This window comes from Haliotis cracherodii, unplaced genomic scaffold (assembly GCF_022045235.1).
Source record: "Haliotis cracherodii isolate W230 unplaced genomic scaffold, xgHalCrac1.p SCAF_2, whole genome shotgun sequence".
Lineage (NCBI taxonomy): Eukaryota > Metazoa > Mollusca > Gastropoda > Lepetellida > Haliotidae > Haliotis > Haliotis cracherodii.
This window is the reverse complement of record NW_027266275.1, coordinates 70,849,559-70,871,365: the sequence shown is the minus strand read 5'-3', so window position 1 is coordinate 70,871,365 and position 21,807 is coordinate 70,849,559. Positions and strand designations below refer to the sequence as shown.

Here is a 21,807-nt window from a genome sequence, read left to right as displayed (position 1 = left end):
AGAAATGCCATACCTACCACCTTGGGACTGTGTGCACTACTCTGGGATGTCTCGGATACCTGATAGCGTTCAGTGTACCCACTTGGAAACATACGTACCTTTACTACATGGTCGACTACCAACAGAGGAGTCACACCACGTCTGGGTTGTGGCTGCAGTGTGAAGGATGGACACGGTGCAAACCATTTGTGACCGTGGATCGTAAGTGTTTGAGAGAAACGGAATCTTTGTGGTTTTTCAGTTTTATTTTACGCGCTAAGTGATGGCTTTGCATCTGTTGAAACGAGTATTATCTACCTACACATCGCCGTGTATATGTGCATCCTTATGCGTTGTTGTCACTTGTAAACAGGTCACAAATTACTCCGTTGATGTAATATGGCTGCGCCATCTTGGACTCTATTTATAGTAACGCGAAGGATCTGACGATTGCTCTTTAATCTATATATCCGAAGTACTGACATGCATCTGTGTTTCACGGGAGTTATACTGTAATTTACAATATTCCTAAGTGTAACGAGTTAGGATGTGCCAGATGCTTATATGATACTTTAGTGGGACTCAGTGCAAGGGATCGTTTAGAATTGAACGATACATAGGATTACACCATAATCAATAAATGGACTCTCATATGGTTTATGTCCGCGTGCCTTCTACAACTGTACATCTTGCAGGGACATGTTTAAACCAGCTTAAGAATGATTGTACCATAGTCCGGGTGCAGACATTGATGACTTCTAGTCAACAAGTGGCATTGGTTAGATAATATCATCTTCAGATTTGTGTACATTCCGTCAGCGATGTCACAACTTGGTCAGAGGTTACTGATCTTTCATGTTTTGGTTTGATTTCAGACAAGAATCGCTTATTTTTCTGTTGCAGAAAATCTAAGTTGTATTAAGGCTAGAGAGCGAGAGAGAGAGAGAGAGAGAGAGAGGGAGAGGAGAGAGAGAGAGAGAGAGAATTGAAATTCGAGTGAGAGATGAAAAGATGGAAAATATGGTATCGTTAGTAAAACCATACATATCAACAACTCATGGTATTTCTCAGTATTGATCTGTTTTGGTTTCAGCTATGTTTCAGGGTGTGAGATTTTTGGCCATCATGGCACTCACATTCTCCATCCTAACAGTCTACATTATCTTCCTACACAATTGTACAACATACTCTAAACGACTGCAGTCAGAAAATGCCGTCATCTCCGTCTTTCCTATTTTCCCAGGTAAGATATACTTGTTTTCTTTAATATCTCCATATTGTTGTTAATTGTTGCAATAGTCATTCTTGAATGCATATTACTAAAACATTGTAATGGTACATTATTTTATATACATGTACATAAAGTGTTATTATATTTTTATTTCAGGCCTTCTGTCGATAGCATCGTGTATAATGTTTCTGGCAAGTCAAGGAACTGTCACGGCTTCGTGGGCCGTCTCTTTAACATTTATCAGTGGTGCGTTATGCATTGGCGGAGGAATGATCATGTTTCTTGGTCTCCACTTCGACAGATGCAGAGCGACGAGAACAACCGGCATAAACCACGGTGTTATTGAACTTCACGTGATGGCGCATTTGGCTGTAACTGGGTAAAGTCATGTGAGGGCACACCTGACCGTACCTTGGTGACATCATATGGTGGCACACCTATCAGTAACACGGTAACGTCATGTGAGGGCACACCTGACCGTACCTTGATGACATCATATGGTGGCACACCTATCTGTAACTGGGTAACGTCATGTGAGGGCACACCTGACCGTTTCTTGGTGACATCATATGATGGCACACCTATCTGTAACTGGGTAACGTCATGTGAGGGCACACCTGACCGTACCTTGGTGAAATCACCTATCTGTAACTGGGTAACGTCATGTGAGTGCACACCTGACCGTACCTTGGTGAAATCACCCATCTGTAACTGGGTAACGTCATGTGAGGGCACACCTGACCGTATCTTGGTGACATCATATGATGGCACACCTATCAGTAACACGGTAACGTCATGTGAGGGCACACCTGACCGTATCTTGGTGACATCATATGGTGGCACACCTATCTGTAACTGGGTAACGTCATGTGAGGGCACACCCGACCGTACCTTGGTGACATCATATGGTGGCACACCTGTCTGTAACTAGGTAACGTCATGTGGGGGCACACCTGACCGTACCTTGGTGACATCATATGGTGGCACACCTATCTGTAACTGGGTAACGTCATGTGGGGGCACACCTGACCGTACCTTGGTTACATCATATGGTGACACACCTATCTGTAACTGGGTAACGTCATGTGAGGGCACACCTGACCGTAACTTGGTGACATCATATGGTGGCACACCTATCTGTAACTGGGTAACGTCATGTGAGGGCACACCTGACCGTAGCTTGGTGACATCATATGATGGCACACCTATCTGTAACTGGGTAACGTCATGTGAGGGCACACCTGACCGTACCTTGGTGACATCATATGATGGCACACCTGTCTGTAACTAGGTAACGTCATGTGAGGGCACACCTGACCGTACCTTGGTGACATCATATGGTGGCACACCTATCTGTAACTGGGTAACGTCATGTGAGGGCACACCTGACCGTACCTTGGTAACATCATATGGTGGCACACCTATCTGTAACTGGGTCACGTCATGTGAGGGCACACCTGACCGTACCTTGGTGACATCATATGGTGGCACACCTATCTGTAACTGGGTAACGTCATGTGAGGGCACACCTGACCGTATCTTGGTGACATCATATGGTGGCACACCTGTCTGTAACTAGGTAACGTCATGTGGGGGAACACCTGACCGTACCTTGGTGACATCATATGGTGGCACACCTATCTGTAACTGGGTAACGTCATGTGAGGGCACACCTGACCGTACCTTTGTGACATCATATGGTGGCACACCTATCTGTAACTGGGTAACGTCATGTGGGGGCACACCTGACCGTACCTTGGTTACATCATATGGTGGCACACATATCTGTAACTGGGTAACGTCATGTGAGGGCACACCTTTCAGTAACTAGGTACCTTAGTGTGATGAAACACATTTCAGTAACTAGGTACCTTCGTGTGAGGACACTCCTTTCAATAAATGGGTACCTTCGTGTGATGAAACACCTTTCAGTAACTAGGTACCTTCGTGTGATGACACTCCTTTCAGTTACAAGGTACATTCGTGTTATGAAACACATTTCAGTAACTAGGTACCTTCGTGTGATGACACTCCTTTCAATAAATGGGTACCTTCCTGTGATGACCCTCCTTTCAGTAACTAGGTACCTTCGTGTGATGACACTCCTTTCAGTAACTAGGTACCTTCGTGTGATGAAACACATTTCAGTAACTAGGTACCTTCGTGTGATGACACTCCTTTCAATAAATGGTCACCTTCGAGTGATGACACTCCTTTCAGTAACTAGGTACCTTCGTGTGATGACACTCCTTTCAGTAACTAGGTACCTTCGTGTGATGAAACACATTTCAGTAACTAGGTACCTTCGTGTGATGAAACACCTTTCAATAAATGGGTACCTTCGTGTTATGAAACACATTTCAGTAACTAAGTATCTTCATGTGATGACACCCCTTTCAGTAACTAGATACCTTCGTGTGATGAAACACATTTCAGTAATTAGGTACCTTCGTGTGATGAAACACATTTCAGTAACTAGGTACCTTCGTGTGATGACACTCCTTTCAGTAACTAGGTACCTTCGTGTGATGACACTCCTTTCAGTAACTAGATACCTTCGTGTGATGAAACACATTTCAGTAACTAGGTACCTTCGTGTGATGAAACACATTTCAGTAACTAGGTACCTTCGTGTGATGACACTCCTTCCAGTAACTAGGTACCTTCGTGTGATGAAACACATTTCAGTAACTAGGTACCTTCGTGTGATGACACTCCTTTCAGTAACTAGATACCTTCGTGTGATGAAACACATTTCAGTAACTAGGTACCTTCGTGTGATGACACTCCTTTCAGTAACTAGATACCTTCGTGTGATGAAACACATTTCAGTAACTAGGTACCTTCGAGTGATGACACTCCTTTCAGTAACTAGCTATAGGTACCTTCGTGTGATGAAACACATTTCAGTAACTAGGTACCTTCGTGTGATGACACTCCTTTCAGTAACTAGATACCTTCGTGTGATGAAACACATTTCAGTAACTAGATACCTTCATGTGATGAAACACATTTCTGTAACTAGGTACCTTCGTGTGATGACACTCCTTTCAGTAACTAGGTACCTTCGTGTGATGAAACACATTTCAGTAACTAGGTACCTTCGTGTGATGACACTCCTTTCAGTAACTAGGTACCTTCGTGTGATGAAACACCTTTCAGTAAATGTGTACCTTTGTATGATGAAACACTTGTTGGTGACCAAGTTGCCAGGAACTGGTAACTTCACACGGCATGTATTACTCAATTAAGTTTGTTTGGTTTGTTTGTTGTTAAACGCCTCACTCAGCAATATTCAAGCTATATGACGGCGGTCTGTACATAATCGAGTCTGGACCAGACAATCCAGTGACTGACACCATGAGCATCGATCCACTCAATTGGGATACGATGACATGCATCAACCATGTCAGTGAGCCTGCCTACCCGATCCCGTTAGTCGCCTCTTACGACAAGCATAGTCGCCTTTTATGGTAAGCATGAGTTGCTGAATCTTCACGGGTCTATTTACTTAAGTAGAAATATGCATAGTTTTGATAGGTATGTCAGCCGTTTACATTCTCTTGCTAACTACTATTGTCTCCCTTGTTGATTTTGGACCAAATGTTATTGTACATATTTATGCAATGATAGAACCAGAAAGATGCTACAATGTATAAAAATGTCGATAAAGACGGGAGTATTTGTTTTCAAGATTGTCTATTCTAACAAGCTTGGCATATGTATGTATCTAGGCGTCTCGGGCAGTTACGACGTGTTTAGACAGGTGTGTGGCGAAAAACATGATTAAAACGATTGATTGATATATAGACCATGTTGCATTCATTGTAGTCTTCCATATGCTGAATATGTATCTGAAAATAGTCTGACCAGTTGTGGATGGGTCTATGTGGCACAGAAACTTGTAGATATGCATACACAACGCAAGCATTGTTTTACTTATTTTTACACAGGCATACTCAATAGCTTTCTAGATGGTACAGAAACTTGTTGATATGCACATACAACGCAAGCATTGTTTTACTTACTTTTACACAGGCATACTCAATAGTATACTAGATGGTACAGAAACTTGTTGATATGCACATACAACGCAAGCATTGTTTTACTTACTTTTACACAGGCATACTCAATAGTATACTAGATGGTACAGAAACTTGTTGATATGCACATACAACGCAAGCATTGTTTTACTTACTTTCACACAGGCATACTCAATAGTATATTAGATGGAACATAAACTTGTTGATATGCACATATAACGCACACATTCGTAATAATCTGTTAGCATATAAACACATTATAAATACGTGTAAATGCATTCATTTGTAATATTTGTACATTTCTACTTTGATAATTGTTTTCAGAATGCATTAAAACTTGAAGCAACTATATTGCTTCATTTGTTTTGTTACAATAATACCATATGTATCAATCATTGTTTATGTCGTCACTTTAAGTTCAAAAGAACCTTACCTCCTTCTGAACGTCGGAGTTACCGCTGTAGTAATACGTATCGCAGGAACCTTTCAAAATCTTGGTTTGGAAGTCGATGTGAAACTTAGGTTTTCACAGAATCCATTAAAGTGACGATTGTACAGGTAGGTCTTTTCATGACGTCATGTACGTCATACGCACATATACGTTTTGTACGTCAGGAGCTAATGTTATGGATAAATAGGACACAATATGCAAACATTTCACACTGAAAGCGATTTTTGAATGTGTGCGTCGAGCGGATAGAATGAAACACAACGTTTGCCATCAGAACTGTTCTCTGCAATGGTCTGTTCACAACATAGGGTGAATGTTAGCATTTTCAGACAAGTACTGAGTTTAGAACCTTAGATTCCTAGCATCCTTAGGATGAAAGTAGCATTTCTGATTGACAGTCGTTTGATGTTCCGTTGAGACGCTATAGTTGATATGTCTGAAGACGTTCTATGTTTTATATTTACTTAGATATTTATATCACCTGACGTGCATTTGAAATACAAGGGCGTTTGAATTTATCTGGTGTTTTTGTTGCTTTGTCAGAAGTCCTCTACGAAAGTCTGCTAAATATGAAAAAAACTAACATCGTTTATTGGAAGATATTCCTTGAGACAAACATGGAGTTATGTCGCAGCCATTGCTGATGATGAACAACGTTTATTCTTCTTCGCCCCGAAGTGATAAGTGCTGGAGCCTTAATAATTACCTGCATTTACATTGTCATATCCATATGCCAAGTGCAAAACAATGTGAAAATACATTTTATTTGAATATATGCATCTATCATTATTATTGGCAGTTTTTATGCTTTTTTGTGTGCAAGAAAGTGGTGACATGTCATACGATTTACATTTTTGATATACAGCTACCCCATGCAAATGGTGCAACTGTATTCAGAAAGACTCGTAATAAATATTATTATTTTGCTACCCCCCCCCCCCCCCCCATGTCTCATTTGTGGTAAATATAATTGTACAGCTTCGTTCAATTCACTTTTACCATGCCATGTTCCGTGTAGTATATTCACGCTACACTTTCTCCCGTTCTACAGCCACACCAAATAACATGACGCCTTCTTCGCATCAGTACAGCCACACACACCTACTGTGACGTCATAGTGATTGATGTGACACACCATCTTGGCACAACACAATTGACTTTATCTCCTTTTCAGTTATCGTTATGCATCTATGCATCTGATGGGTCACCCAAAACTAGTTCATCGAAAATACTTCTTTTTAAATTGCGGAGTCCAAATAATTTTCGGTCTCGTAATATTTAAGATCATTTAGCAAGTAAAATCCGTATCCCTGCAAGTGTTTCAGAATATTCCAGCTGTATGACGGCGGCCTGTAAATCAGGCCTGGTCCATAGAAACCGGTGATTGATATTATCAGGGAGACAATACATAGATATATAGACTCCCTGATGTCATGATCAACGGGGTATGACAAAATGCATACAAGTTACCGAGCCTGACTACCCGAACAATTTGGTTGCCTCGATCTATTCGGTCAGAGTCTTCATGAGGAAGTCTATCCCGGAATCCCAAAGGGCTCCCCACTTCTGAATATAAATTGTCAATGCAAGAGAATAACCAGCCAATATTTTCTGCCGAAACAGATTCCACTTGGCGTAAAGGGCAAATAGCTTTGGAAATACAAATAGACCACTCAAAATTAGTGATGATACCAGGTATTCGCGAAAAGGGTAAGCCTGTCCTGCTCTACCGGTAGCACCCGCCATTCATACAATTTGCATAAAAAAGTAAGTATTTATTGCGTGACGCAGCACAGCAGTACTCCTGCTTTGCGACGTCAGCCTGTAAACAAACCAGACAATCAAGTGATTGATGAACCAGAAAATCCAGTGACACGAGAGTTCCATTACTGATATTGTTGAAACTAATAAAAACGGTATGTTAATTGTCAATTACGTCTACGAGTATTTAGATTTTCTGCTTGTAAGTAAAGAAGAACGTTAAGAAATATATCCGTTTGCCCCAAAGTGGGGAGCAGTTTTGAAGTGACACATGTAACCGATAACGTCACAGCGGGGATAGTCATCCATTGACTCACGTAACGGCTTGTACCGTAGTTCAATATGGACACAGCTGTAAGGCAGGAACGCCTCCATGGCCTAGTGGTAGAGCGTTCCCCCCCGGGGTTCGATCCCCGGCCGCGTCATACCAAAAGACGTTAAAATATGGTACTTGTTGTTACCCTGTCTGGCGCTCGGCATTAAGGAGCTAAAACAAGAACTGGCACTGTTAAACGTCGGCATGGTATCACAGGGGGCTATCACTATAACCTCGGCATTAGTCCGGACTCGTATTCACACACACACACACACACACACACACACACACACACACACACACACACACATACACACACATACACACGTGCATGCACGTCGCTATATAAGTGCAATAATCTTGGGCGCGACGTTAAACCCCATTTCTCACACATAGACTCATTTAACGTCGTACTATAGTTCAATAAGGACACAGCTGTAAGGTGGAGTCTAAATTAGGGTAAATATTGTGTCAATGGTCATGTTAATAGCGGAATTCATTATTCACAACATATAAATCAATCAGACTATTTCAAACGTTATTGCATTTATGTGAACATGAATAGCAATGAAATACCACTGACGTTATCAACACATGTGCAGTTGGCGATGAATACGTATCAAATATATTTATGAAACTAGTAAAGAAGAAGAATTTTGTCACATGAATACATTGATGTTAGGGTGTTAACTAAGCCGGTGAATTGAACTCACTCAGGAGCAACCATGCTAGTGTTATTACAGTATGGAGAGAAATATCAATACATATATAATACATCCATGCAAACAGACACACCAGCTGTTGTCGAGCCTGTACACTTACGATCGTATTTCAAGAAGCTGAATATATAGACCATTTCCCATGTAGATTGGGGTAGTTTCAGTGATGCCGCACTGGGGGGAAAAGTGTCGCACATACCGTCTAGGTGTTGTATGCACCTGCCTTGGGTTTCTCGGATACATCCTCGCATTCAGTCTCCCCACCTGGAGCCACGTGTTTGTACCTGCTGGCGATATAGACACTGTAGAGTACGATCAAGGGGAGTATGTGAATGGTGGCCTATGGCTCCACTCGTGTGAAGGGTGGTCCAGCTGCCGACCGTTTAACGTTACACAACAGACGGGTGAGTACAGGTTGAAGAGAATCACACCTACACATGTACACTACATGGTTTGTGTACGTGCTCTCATGGAGTCAAACATTTGTATTGATGCAGTTGTTTATTTTGACAACACCACCGCAGATTTTTTCAATCAAATTGTTTATTCATGGCAAACTGAGAAGCCATGCGTGTTTCTTCTAACATTGCATGGTGTATGTACAATGCAATATTTTGTATCTCTCAGAGTATGAAGAACTCATCAAAACGTTAAAATATGTTTAAGCCATTAAAAATAGGAGTACATCGAGTTAAATGAAAAACATTATTTCAAATTATGTAGATATTACTTACTGATGTCTCAGTGATCAGTCTTGACGAGGTCATCGGTTATTTCTCTTTGCTCGGCCCATTTCAGGTAGCAATTGTTAGGTAAGGGAGATAATCTGACAGGGTTATATGTAACCACATGAACATCAATTTACACAACGATAACAACTGATGTGGTAAAGGGAATTAATTTATGAGTTTATTAGAGACATAACAGCTTGATTGTACAGATGACTCGCGGCGCGCGTGTCTCATGTTCATGTACGTGCATGTATATGCATACTGGATACATACATTTCAGAATTCTTAGTTATTTGAAAATAAATTTTATCTTTTGCGATTATAGAGAGAGTGTAGGATTGTGTTGAAGTGTTTAAAATACATATGTTATTATTATATTGATGAAATGAATCATTCTTCAGTTAAAACCCCGTCAGTTATTTCAATCTCCTAATGTATCACTCTACATTCCATCTGCAGATTTGAAAACAACTATAATTACCATGCTTTATTTAATCAGTTTACATCAATTACAACTTATGCCGAAAGCTTCTTTGCAGACACCCTTTGGGCGTCCGAAGTAAAGGGAATAGAATGTAGCTCGGAAAGAAAATATTTTGGTTGCTGGAGTAAGGTGCAAATATATTAATATTTGTTGTATTTAGTATTTGTTGGTTAGATGCTTTACCCACCACAGGATTTGTATTTGAAAACACTGAGTCACTGAGGTACCAACCAAAAGAAATCCCAGACCACCTTCCACCATCACAAAACATAAAATTCCATTAAAGCGTGAACACCTCCGTTGTCAAGTGGTAGAGCGTCCGCCCGGAGAGCAGATGGTTCGGGGTTCGATCCCCGGCCGCGTCATACCAAAAGACGTTAAAAGATGGTACTTGTTGTTACCCTGCCTGGCGCTCGGCGTTTAGGGGCTAAAACAAGGACTGGTCGGCTCGCAGTCAGTATACTGTGTCTGAGTGGGGTATTCATGTTAAACTGCGGCGTGGTATCTCAGTGGGCTAGCACTATAAGACGGCATCAGTCCGGACTAATACAAGCAGACACACACGTGTACGCACGTCGCTATATACGTGCAATAATCTTGGACGCGACGTAAAACACCATTTCGCCTCACCTTACATTACGGTTACTGGGTAGCTATATCAGGACAATATCCATGCAGGTGTTATTACTGTTCTACGTACCATTGTGTACCATCAGGTGTATCATCAGATGAGTGCTTAAACACACACGTCGCTGTACTGTTGTACATGAAAATAGTGCCTGTTTGTTAACGGTGGACAAGCGTACTTAGGGCTGGACACGCTTACTCTTTTCGGGAACACATGGTGCCATCACTTATTGCCAGTCATTCTTTCATAAAATGTTACAGTATGTTTCCTATTACACCCAATGGAATCTGTTTCGGCAGATAATCAAGACTGGTCCTTCTCCGGCGTTGATGTTCTATATTTAAATAATTGTGTTAATATACTAGTATACTTCCCCGCGAGTCTATGGCCAAGACACGATGCTTGACGTGCAATTCTCTCAAACGAAGATCAGGTGGATTGTGTAATTGAATAATGGTTTACCTTGACGGTGCAAATCGATGAGTGTGCCAAATACCCAGTCGGCGAGCCAAGACCACATGTGCCGTGATATTGTCATCGTTACCTAACCTAATGTCACTTAGAATATGACAAAAACATCGGACACATGTATGCACAGGCATAATAGCAAGTTTTATGTTCATTCAACGTTAGAAGGTAAGCGGGAGCTCTTGCTTGATCCACCATCGTGATTACAAGACACACGGACTGCCATTGAGGTCAGTGTGACCCACAGAATGAAAACAACACAACAGGACATTGCCTGTCACACAGCGAAGTCTTGTCATAAATAGTACAGCCACATAGTGCACTGCCTGATCCTAGCACGTGCTACCGCTAGGAAGTTGTAAAAGATAACATAGCGTATAGGGCCCATAGGGAGTGATGTATCCAACGTGGTCGCTGACTATGAAATACGCAATACTCCTTATTGATCCTTAAAAGAGTGTTACATTCTTTTCAATATCCATGCTTGATTTCAGCACTTAATATCCATTACAACGTAGATCGACAGCATTTGTGCCGTCACTGTCTTGGATGTCCGGAGTCAGACATTCAGCATGTAATTACATAAGAAGGAAAGAGGAGACACTATTTGGTTGCTGGAGTAACGTGCAAATATATTAATATTTGCTGTTTTGTGGATTTGCAGGCTAAAGTGTGCAGATATACAAAATAAATAGCTAGTCTCTAGATCTTATAATTATTAGCTGCCAAAAATATATTCACGTGTAATTACAAATTCCACTATTCACTGTTTTCTGGAAAGAACCTAAAAATAATATTTCATCTCCAAATGTTCAACTGTCTTAAGTCGCAATGTAGAGATTTTCTGCGAATGTCCTCTTTCGCTGAATGTAAATAAATATAAAGCGTCAAAGCCAGAGAATAACCAGTCTCGATTATCCGCAGAAACATATTCCATTAGGTGTGACACAATAGCGGTAAAAATTTATATGAATGGATCACTGAAAATCAGTGAAGACACCAGGTGTTCGCGAAAACTTTACAAATTATATTTGTGCGAAAATATGACATCTTATAGTTGTGCAAACTGTAATAATGAAGCTATTGGTTTTTATACTGTGAAATGTATGAAATGCAAGTCTTGATTCTTTCAGTCTTGTTTCACTCGGCGCGATCTCTGGCCAGCGCGGCTCTCCTGTTGGCTGTCATATCACTGGTTCTTATACCATTATATAACTTCACCGGCTACTCCCGATTCCTAAAGAATGAAACCGAACTTGTTTCAATATTTCCACTCATTTCAGGTAAGCGTTGCAAAATTTAGTTTAAGTTTCGTTGTATTGTTCGTCTACATTGTCTTATACTAATATTTTGCCCGTTGGTCTGTGCAAAACAATGGTATTCAACTTGAGTTCACCTCAAACTGACCATTTACTTGCAAAAGATAGCGTCTGAATATGCTTTAATGGCCATTGTAAGACGTCTTCTGGCAAGCGTGGGGCACTGGGAACCTTGGTCCCGAGATCCGCACTGAATTATATTATGTGAGTTACTGTGGATTAATGTGTGTATGTTCTCGGGCCGTCTTACAGACAAGCTGATCGGCTCGGGTTTCCGAGTCAAATGGAGGGGAAGATCATACCTAACGCATGACGTTCACCCTGTAGGTTCCCTGTCTGCATTCGACTGCAGCGCCCGTGTCTATCTACTGACCATAATACACGTCATAGAACTCTGAATTAGAACACGTGCCCACTATCCCGTGTTTATTGTGAGAGATGCCCAGTATAGATCGGATGTTTACAGTAATGATCAGACTGAGGATGTCATCACGCCACTACGCGTGTCATTGCACAGCAACCTATGCTTTTCGTACGAGGCGGCTAAATGGATTGATGGTCGGTGACTCACAATTGGTTGTTATCATATCCCTTCGGCTTGGGACGTATTATCCTGCAAGACATGACTGTCGTCACCGTGAACTAATGAAAACTTCTTCTTTTTTGTTTAACGCCACACTCAGCAATATTTCGAGGTATATGACGGCTGTCTGTAAGTAATCGCTTTGACCAGACAATCCAGTGATTGATATCATGAGCATAAATCTGTGAGACCAGGATACGATGACATGCATCGATCCCGTCAGACGCCTCAAGCATGGATTGCTGAAGACCAATTCCTGCCCGAATCGTCGTGCGTTTATGTACAAAGCGACGTCATTTAGTTGGGATAATACTGAATGCGTTGTAAAACAACATTCACTCACTCATTCACTTTTGATCGTCCAGGAGTTCCCTTAGATTGTTTGTAAACAATATTTATGTTGGACTCCTGAGAGTTTCTAGAGCTTCGGTCCTTCCCAACACCAAACCACATGTAGCATATATGTTGTCTCCATAGGCAAGTGGCTCTGAATCGGGAATGGCAGTGAATGGGTACCCGGTAGGATGAGATGATAATGTGATACTATGATTAACCTTCTAGCGTCTCACAGGTAGCATAGGATGCATACTCTACAGCGAGCTGAGAATGAAAATCGATCTGTTGACGGGGGCAATAATATAGCTTTTTGAGTATGCATTATTGTGTAGATTTGGCGCGTTATAAGTATGCACATTATTATTATTATTATTATTATTATTATCATTATCATTATTATTTCAGGATTGTTCGGAGCAGCAGCATGTATTGTATACATCTTCTGTCAAGAAATCAAGTTCCTGTACTGGGGCGTGGGTGTAGGCTGTGCTGGAAGTGCTATGGCTATCTACGGAGGGATGTTTATGTTGGCGGGACTACGGAATGACAAGCAGTGTCGAAGAGCAAGAAGAACGAGAAGAAGAAGAAATAACTCAACCGATAATTTTCCGGCAGTACACCAGTGTACTGCAATGGACGAGAACAGCGTGGTAGCGCCCTTCACCTATTTAAGACCTGCTGGGTCTCAGACAAGTGTGTTGGTGTCTCGCCCAGACCAGACACCTCAATACGCCGTGCCCTATCACCACAATAATACGTCCTCGAACCAGGAACCATCTGTGCACGCCACTGCTCCACCATTCATCGATCATGTGCCCCAAACTTCACTATTTGCTGACCAATATTAACGTTTGAACATAAAATGAATCTCTAATACTGGCAGAATAAGACATGCTTTACAATGTACAATGTGTCTTAGGACACTGCTGCCTGTCGTAGGAGGCGACTAACTCGGTCTGCTCTGTCACTTGGTTGTATGACAAGGATGATGACTGCAACCTTCCAATGGCCAACATTTCCTTTGTCAAGCAATATTCCGGCAGCTCGAGACTTTAGTGTCTACATTTCACAACGTTTGAGGTACAACTGAGCATGCTCTTTCTACCAAGACTTCTTATAGCGTCATACAACTCATGCTCAAAATGTGTCTGATCAAGGTTACAACATTCAAGGACTTAGTAAAGCTTTGAAACGGTTTATGGTAGACATGTACATGTGAAGGACACTTCCAAATTTGAAGCATCTGTGACAAAAATGATGTCCGATGTAATTCCCTATTATGACTTGCACCATATGTTCCAATGGTTTTTATTTCAGGGGAACAATTGACTGCCTTTGCAGTGTTGGATGCAGCTGGTGGGGCAGGATACGCTCACCTTTTCGCGAACATCTGGTATCATCACTATTTGATAGTGATTTATCAACACATGCTCATGATACTCTCGGAATCGTAGAATTGACAGAGATTTCTTATGGCTATGGAAGGGATTGTGTTGCTTTTATTTGATTGCGAGTTATTGTGCCCTTGCCATATGGGGTTCATGGTGCTGTACATTGGGCTAAAGAAAGTATACCGAGTCTTTTCATTGAAAATTGAAAAAAGTTGTAAATTTGATAATGTCTTAATAACCATCACTCATTCCTGCAACAGTTTGTAACAAGTAGCTGGGTAATTTTGTGTACAATTGTTTAATGAAGACAATGTTTGAAATGTTTTAAATTTGCAGTTATATATTGTCCTTTATAAACTTTTAAATCAAATCATATTTCAAAAATAAATCCATGTAGAAGTATTGTTTAAGTGCTGACCAATTGAAAATCAAACATAGAGGCGTCGTTTCTTTTGCTTCTCAGTTTACGTATTCTCCCTTTGCGTTAGTAGTAGCACAGCAGATAGATGGCATAGTCCCTTACACACCAGGCCGAAACAGACTGAGGCATTACGTGACATAAACTATAACCTAGGTGAATACAACTGTGATCTTATGAATTCATTAAAACGAAACGTCATAAGTATATTAAAGTTTGGGTCGAGGGACTATATGCATTTTCAAATTTATCATTTTTTAAACTGTGAACACAACAAAAGGATTTCTCAAAACAGACCAGAGAAGCAAAATGCCGTATAAATGGCTATTGGCGCAAAAGCATAGTGGTCATCGTGACTTCCACCAACACATTTAGTGAATGAGAAAAATCAGACATTTTGTGTGCCAAGTAAATAGATATTTCCAAATGTATTGTAATAAAACCCTCATAAACTTACATCTTCAAAGTAAACGAAAGGTACTTGAACTATTTGCATATAAACTGTATGTTAGAGGAGAGGAGAGAAGGAATACTATTTTTGTACAGTTTGAAGTCGCTAACATCATTTGGTGTGTAAACATATGTCTCATAATGTGGGTTTTTTTTACACTTACAGATATATACAGGTATATTGTAAATTACAATTCTTATCTGCAGCGTAGCATGGGTCTATGGCCTACACTACTTTATTATTATTATTACTATTATTTTTATTATTATTATTATTATTATTTTTTTTTTTTTTACAGAACAAAATTAAAAATGCAGCAAAGAGGCAAAGGGTTTGGGTGATCACGGCACAGTCAGGCTGGTTAGGATCAGCAGTAGCACAGGGCCCTTGTCCCCTCTACACGCAGCCCAGGCAACGAATTGGACGTCTCCCAGGAAGCTCTGCCTTGTCAAACTCACCAAGAACTTTTCGGAGAATGTTAAGACTCCCCAACACTGCAGCCTTCTGCATTACCCATATTGTCAGAAGGTAGCAAACACGGGTACTCTTCCAATGTCAATCAACAGATTGGGAGGTACATGTACCAAACCTAAGGCACCGAAACAACGGGGAGTCGGACAACTTGGGATGCAAGAGGGACATTTCGAAAGCGAGGTCTGCATATTTGCCATATTTTTCCTCAATCTTGTCAATCACATTACTGTCAAAAGGGACAGAAAATTCAATGATATAAATGATTTCATTGGATTTATAAAAAAGGACAAGATCAGGTTTGCTAGCCTCGATATGTCAGAGGCTGTATACGGGCCTATTCCAAAGATTGTATTTATTTATCATTTTCCATGACCCTATGGGTCGTATCTGTGTCAAAACAACAAGCATGGCAAAGGCGGTAATATAAGGATAGGGCCACTCCATCATTTCGCTGGGCATCCACTGACAAAGTGTTGGACAGTCTCATTAAATCCATTGCATAATCTACATTTCATATTTACATGTTGATGCGAGAATCACACATTGACGGCTTCGAGTGGGAAGTGACTGGTCCTGAGCAGCAAACAGAAAGCCTTCTGTTTCATTTTTCAGGCCAGCCGACTTCATCTCAGCAAAGAACTCTGCAGAGTTGCTGACATCCTCAACACACTGCAACTCGATACAGCGGTCGTTCAGATAGCCTCTCCCTGAAAAACTGAGTCCGAGCCGATTTGATATGGCACTTCGCTTGGTTGACACTTATTTCTGTACCGTCCAACAGTACAGAACCATCAACATAATCAACATTGTCACTGAGATTATGCCCCACACACTTGGCGCTTTTAAGGAAACTAAGAATGCCTTGTTTTCATCATGTGTCTTGGGAGCTAACGTCACACAGCAAAGTAAGGATTTCAGTTTTTATGATTATCAAAATAAACACGGCATAACCTATGAAAAACATATTGGTTTGATAACATTTATAATACACAATATCTTATAAACATGTCCAGGGTAGAAGATGTTGTTAGGGCATTTAGTAAGCAGATAAAGACGATGAAGTCAAGAGATAATGAGATGAGACAATGGATGGAACAATATGGAACTCAGACGACCAAGACAGGTGTTCCCGTCAGGTTTTAGATTATTATGATGGTAAAGAGGAAAATGTTTAAGCGTATGAGGATGTATATGTGCAGACATTAGCTTCTGCACCTCCGAAGATTGGAAACGTACCTTTCATTTGATTGCAACATTCTGTTCGGGTAGACCTCCCAGTGCTCAGCAACAAAAGTGACTGTAATCATTTGACGATACCTGTAACCATGAGATGCAACAACGGTGTTTGGGTTACAGGCAAAAACAGAATCAGAACCATTCCCTACTTTACCTGAATTCCCTGAAACTTAATTAAAGTCTCTTTTTTCTCTAAAGTGGCCTAACATCAAACACATTTGTTAACTTTACAGTGCTGCTATCACTCCCTGTTTAATTACTCCCGTTTGGGAAACATAATGCAGTATGCATAACGCTCTTAATACACTTCCGGTCTAATGTTACTGACCCTCTATCTCAGCCATAAGCTTCCCGAATTGCAAGCATATGTTTTGATACAAATGTAAAACATCAATGCGGCATACTGTAAATACATCTGTATACTACTGTGTTATGTGTGAATGACCTTACCATTTGTATTCTTTGTATTATCGTGAATTAAAATTAAGCATTGCATGTTTTAACAATTAGGATCCTGTTAGGCTTGATCGGAGGTCACAGGGAAACTTCGATCCCACCCTGGAGAGATCATATGTATTATTTGTTTTTATCATTTTTGATACTTTTCATTCCATTTCAAAGTAGAGGGTAAAAAATGTTTACAGTGGGTAAATACTTTTACCTTCAAGGAGTTCAACATGATAAAACTGATGATAGAAGACGTGTATACAACATTTGAACAGGTTGTTTTTAGAATTATACACAGAACATATTTTATGAACGCTTCAACTGTTGTGGACAGGGGGAGTTGTCGGTTGATTCCATTTCTTGTGAAAACGGTGGATTGTATTATATATGCTTGCAATATATTTTCAGTTTGTTAAATTTCTTCCATGCCATTAGGCTAGTATTCTGTTTATATCATCAAATTGTTCACTTAGATCAAGAGTTATTTTAAAGAAAAATTATATCTAATACCTTTGTCCATTATTTGTTCAATCAATTGTTCAGAGACAAATGCTTTTTAACGACCAAGTAACAAAAGCAGGTCTGGTTTGTTTATCTAGTACCATAGAGTATTCTACCATCTTCCATGAATAAAATTTCATTTTCATATGTAACTGTATTCAATGTTGTTTTTATATTGCAGTGCGCTTATTTATTATCTTATGAAGGTTTTAAAATGAAATTGGACGCTAATTGCTCAATACTTGTTGGTCTTTATTTGTTTTGGAAAGACAAGTGATAATTCCTCTGTTCATTGTTGTTGATAGTCTAGTATTTTCATAGGTTTATTTTGTTTGTCTATGAATCTATAGATAGAACTGCTTTTTAAATTTCCTCAATGATATGTTCCCTTTCAAGATTATCTACGTCGTCTTTCATGTTTCGATCTATAATGTTGTTCAAATTAATATCATTGGCAGGCGGGCTAAAGTTACTGCCTTGTCTTATCTGTGAATAACAGCACAGCCATCTCGGAAATTGGATACTTTTAAGTCGTTGCTGATCGAATAAGACAGATGGCAGCCTTTCGTATCTTGCCATTTGGACTCGGGATAGTCTTCTTCTACTATACCGATAGGCCATTCAATGCTGGCAGTGTTCTTTCCCTACAAAATGACAATATCACTTAACCAACTGCGACTACCTTGTAAGGTTGAGATATTCGCCTATCCAGTGTCTGTATATGTCGCCATTGTGATTTATACACGTTTGTCACACTATAGTCTGTCACAAGTTCCACAACAGTATCAGTTTTGTCAGTGCGGATGGAGTCAGTATACTAGGTACTGATGAAAGAGACGTGATGGTGAGTGCATTTACTGTGCGCTGAGAAATCCTTTGATCGGCGGATATTTTCTTCCTCAATCACTTGGTTTCATCTTAATAGTGAACTACCCTTTTTCGCAAAGGTGACTTGACTCTCAGGGATTTCAGATGGACCTTGAAGCCATGGACTTAGACTGGACCAATCTGGTTCATAATCCGCTTGATTGGAATCCTTCATAACACATTTCCACTGTTGTGGAGATGACGTCCTGATGCTAGGCACAGCTTCAATAACATTCTTAGTTGCTTCCGAATAAACGCATACTTCGTTCCTTACTACATTTTGATAAGGTAATGGTAATAAAGGCGACACAACCCTATTCATTAAAAGCAGAGTCGATTGTACGATTCCGACTATATCAAGAGCATGTGTTTATGAATCACTGTCAAATGTTTAAGTAATATTACAAGGTGAGCGTATCTTGTCCCACCGGTGACACCCGTCACAAACACAAAGCCAAGTCACTTATTCACCTGAAACATATACGGGCAGAATTAGTTAAGCTTACAATGCACACGTACGACTTTGTAAGAGGCGACTAACACTGGTCGGATAGTCCTGCTCTGTAGATAGGCCATTTGCGTGCCATTGTGCCCCAACGGCATGGGACGTTGTTCATAATCTGGACCAGACTCCATTTTGTACAGACTGCCGTGATATAGCTGGAATATTGCTGACAGTGACCTTAAACAAAACCATATCGTACAGGGTACATGTATGGTGGTGTACATTACCCCCCTTGATCAATGAAGCATGCTTTGTGTTTCTTTGTCAGCCTACCTTGTGTGCTCTTTGCCTGTTCAAAGGACGCACAAATCGTCCATTGGTGATTGTTGTTCGCGTTAGCGTGACCTAGGCAAGTAACGTGATTTGATCTTGCATTATAGTAGATAAGCATTATACTTCAGCTGAACATAGTAGAATACCTTTTATTACATCGATACGTTTATTCTGTTTGAATTTTATTGTTTTCACGTGTATACAACATACGTATCTCCCCTTTGCATCAGCAGTCGGAATGGCATAGTCCCTAACATGAGACATTACATGACTATATCTACTCAAGGACAAACATGAATATTTTTTAATTTTGAAGTTTACGTGATATACGGCGTTTCAATTGGATGAGAGGTCGGTCACCTGACCGCGAAATTGATATTCATAAGTGTATGGACGACACAATTTGACGTTCATACGTTCTTCACGTGACCGTATTCTTGAAATGACGTAAACACTGACGGACTACTTCCACATTCCTTGGGAAACCCCTGGGAATTCCCTGGCACGAATACCTACAGAAGCGTTCTTTCTGATCATTGACCCTGTAATCTTGACCTGAGCGTTTTAGTATACACTGAGAAACGTCAGAGTTTGACCACGATCGTTCACGAAATCCTCGCTGCGACCCGTCCTGGTGAACAAAAGGAAGAAATGCAGAGACAAACTATAGTAGTATCGACTCGATCCGTGTCTAGGTTGACAGTGACTGTCTAAAGCAATCTTTGACTTTACCTTAGTGTCTATTTGACACATCTGTATTCACCTTTCAATGATCGGCCAATTGATCAATGATGACTAAAACATGTAACCGCCATAGGTTCATTAGCAACTCCCGAAATCTCTCCCTTCACGTTTATCGTGTCAGCCATTTTGGCGTCATGTACTTAACATAAATGTATTACGACGCGCTGTCATTGTGACTGACTTACTGGGTTAGTTCTTTGCAGATCTTTCTCATCTAACGGTGATATTATTTGAATACATGTGTTGCGTAAGATGTTTCTGAAGAGCAAGTTGTGCATCCATACGCTCATGCCACCTCTCTTTTTGAGGAACTATTTTATTCCGCGATACAGCTGGTTGTTGTATAGCTGTCATTGCAAACATGAAGTCACACGTACTAAATAAAATTGTGTATAGATCTTGGCCTACATCCTTTGAGGTAAGAAATTGTGATAAAAAATTATAAGTCGCAAGCTCCGACGTTCATACAGTTTGGGAGTGAGTGAGTATGGTTTTACGCCGCTTTTAGCAATATTCCAGCAATATCACGGCGGCATACAGTTTGGAACTCACTCTGTGAAGGTACACACTCCAATGAACTCACACAGTGTGAAAGTCTATTCTTAACTGATCTTAACCATTCATTATAACAGAAACTTCATAAATATTACGATGTTTGTGACAAGTGACTATGCGAATTTTGTGAACACAACAGACATATGCGTCAGGTAGACCAGGGAAGCTTGATGCCGTTTAGATCGCCATTGAAATAGTATATATCACCACTTCCGGCTACTTTTACAGAGAATGAACATAGCCAGACAAAGACAAATGTTTCTCTCTGTAGTATCTGTAGCGTAGAATGGACATATGGCTCACACTACTTAATGAATAATAAGTAATTGTTATTGTTTTCATAATATTCATTCGCTCTTGTACACGAATCTTTTAGTGATCTTTGTTGAAATTGTTAACTTACTCAGTAAAACGTGGATTTACGTTAAGATATTTGTGTTTAGAAGATCCACTGTGGTTGAATTTATTTGTAATTTATATCGAATACAAGGTTTGGGTGAGTGAGTATGATTTTACGCCGCTTTTAGCAATATTCCAGCGACATCGCGGCGGGGGACACCGGGAATTGGCTTCACACAATGTACCCATGTCGGGAATCGAACCCGGGATATTCTGCGTGACGGGCGAACGCTTTAACCACTGGGCTACCCCACCTACCTTCAAGGTTTGAAGGTCTTTATGACACACGTTTGGGATGCATACGTCTGTGTGGGACTGTCGGTTGGGCAGAACATACTTGCTAATTTCACGAACACCTGGTATCTATTTGATAGAGTTTCAAAAACAGATGTTCATGACATAGTCGGAATCGTACGATCGTGTCTGCTTTTGCCATATATCCTTATGAATATGGAAAGGGTTTTGTCCCTTTTATTTACATTTACATGAGCTTGATA

At 40.5% G+C, this 21,807-nt stretch overlaps 2 protein-coding genes across 5 annotated transcripts; both read left to right on the top strand.

The window, feature by feature from the left end:
* Nucleotides 1–3,946, top strand: LOC139468444 (uncharacterized). Its single transcript, XM_071250407.1, has 3 exons — nt 1–201; nt 1,073–1,222; nt 1,367–3,946. Exons 1-3 carry the CDS (start codon nt 108–110, stop codon nt 1,591–1,593), a joined length of 471 nt encoding a protein of 156 aa, XP_071106508.1. The 5' UTR covers nt 1–107; the 3' UTR covers nt 1,594–3,946.
* Nucleotides 3,947–8,625: 4,679 nt separating this feature from the next.
* On the top strand, nt 8,626–18,077 carry LOC139468443 (uncharacterized). 4 transcript variants are annotated; one of them, XR_011653687.1, is made up of 5 exons: nt 8,626–8,904; nt 11,945–12,094; nt 13,455–14,442; nt 15,608–15,963; nt 16,396–18,077. XR_011653687.1 is itself a non-coding variant. In XM_071250406.1 (3 exons), exons 1-3 carry the CDS (start codon nt 8,667–8,669, stop codon nt 13,895–13,897), a joined length of 831 nt encoding a protein of 276 aa, XP_071106507.1. In that variant the 5' UTR covers nt 8,626–8,666; the 3' UTR covers nt 13,898–15,549. The 4 variants fall into 4 exon arrangements, 1 of the variants encoding a protein (XP_071106507.1); XR_011653688.1 differs by having other exon boundaries at nt 13,455–14,129; nt 15,608–18,077; XR_011653686.1 differs by having other exon boundaries at nt 15,608–18,077.
* The last annotated feature ends 3,730 nt before the right edge of the window (nt 18,078–21,807 follow it).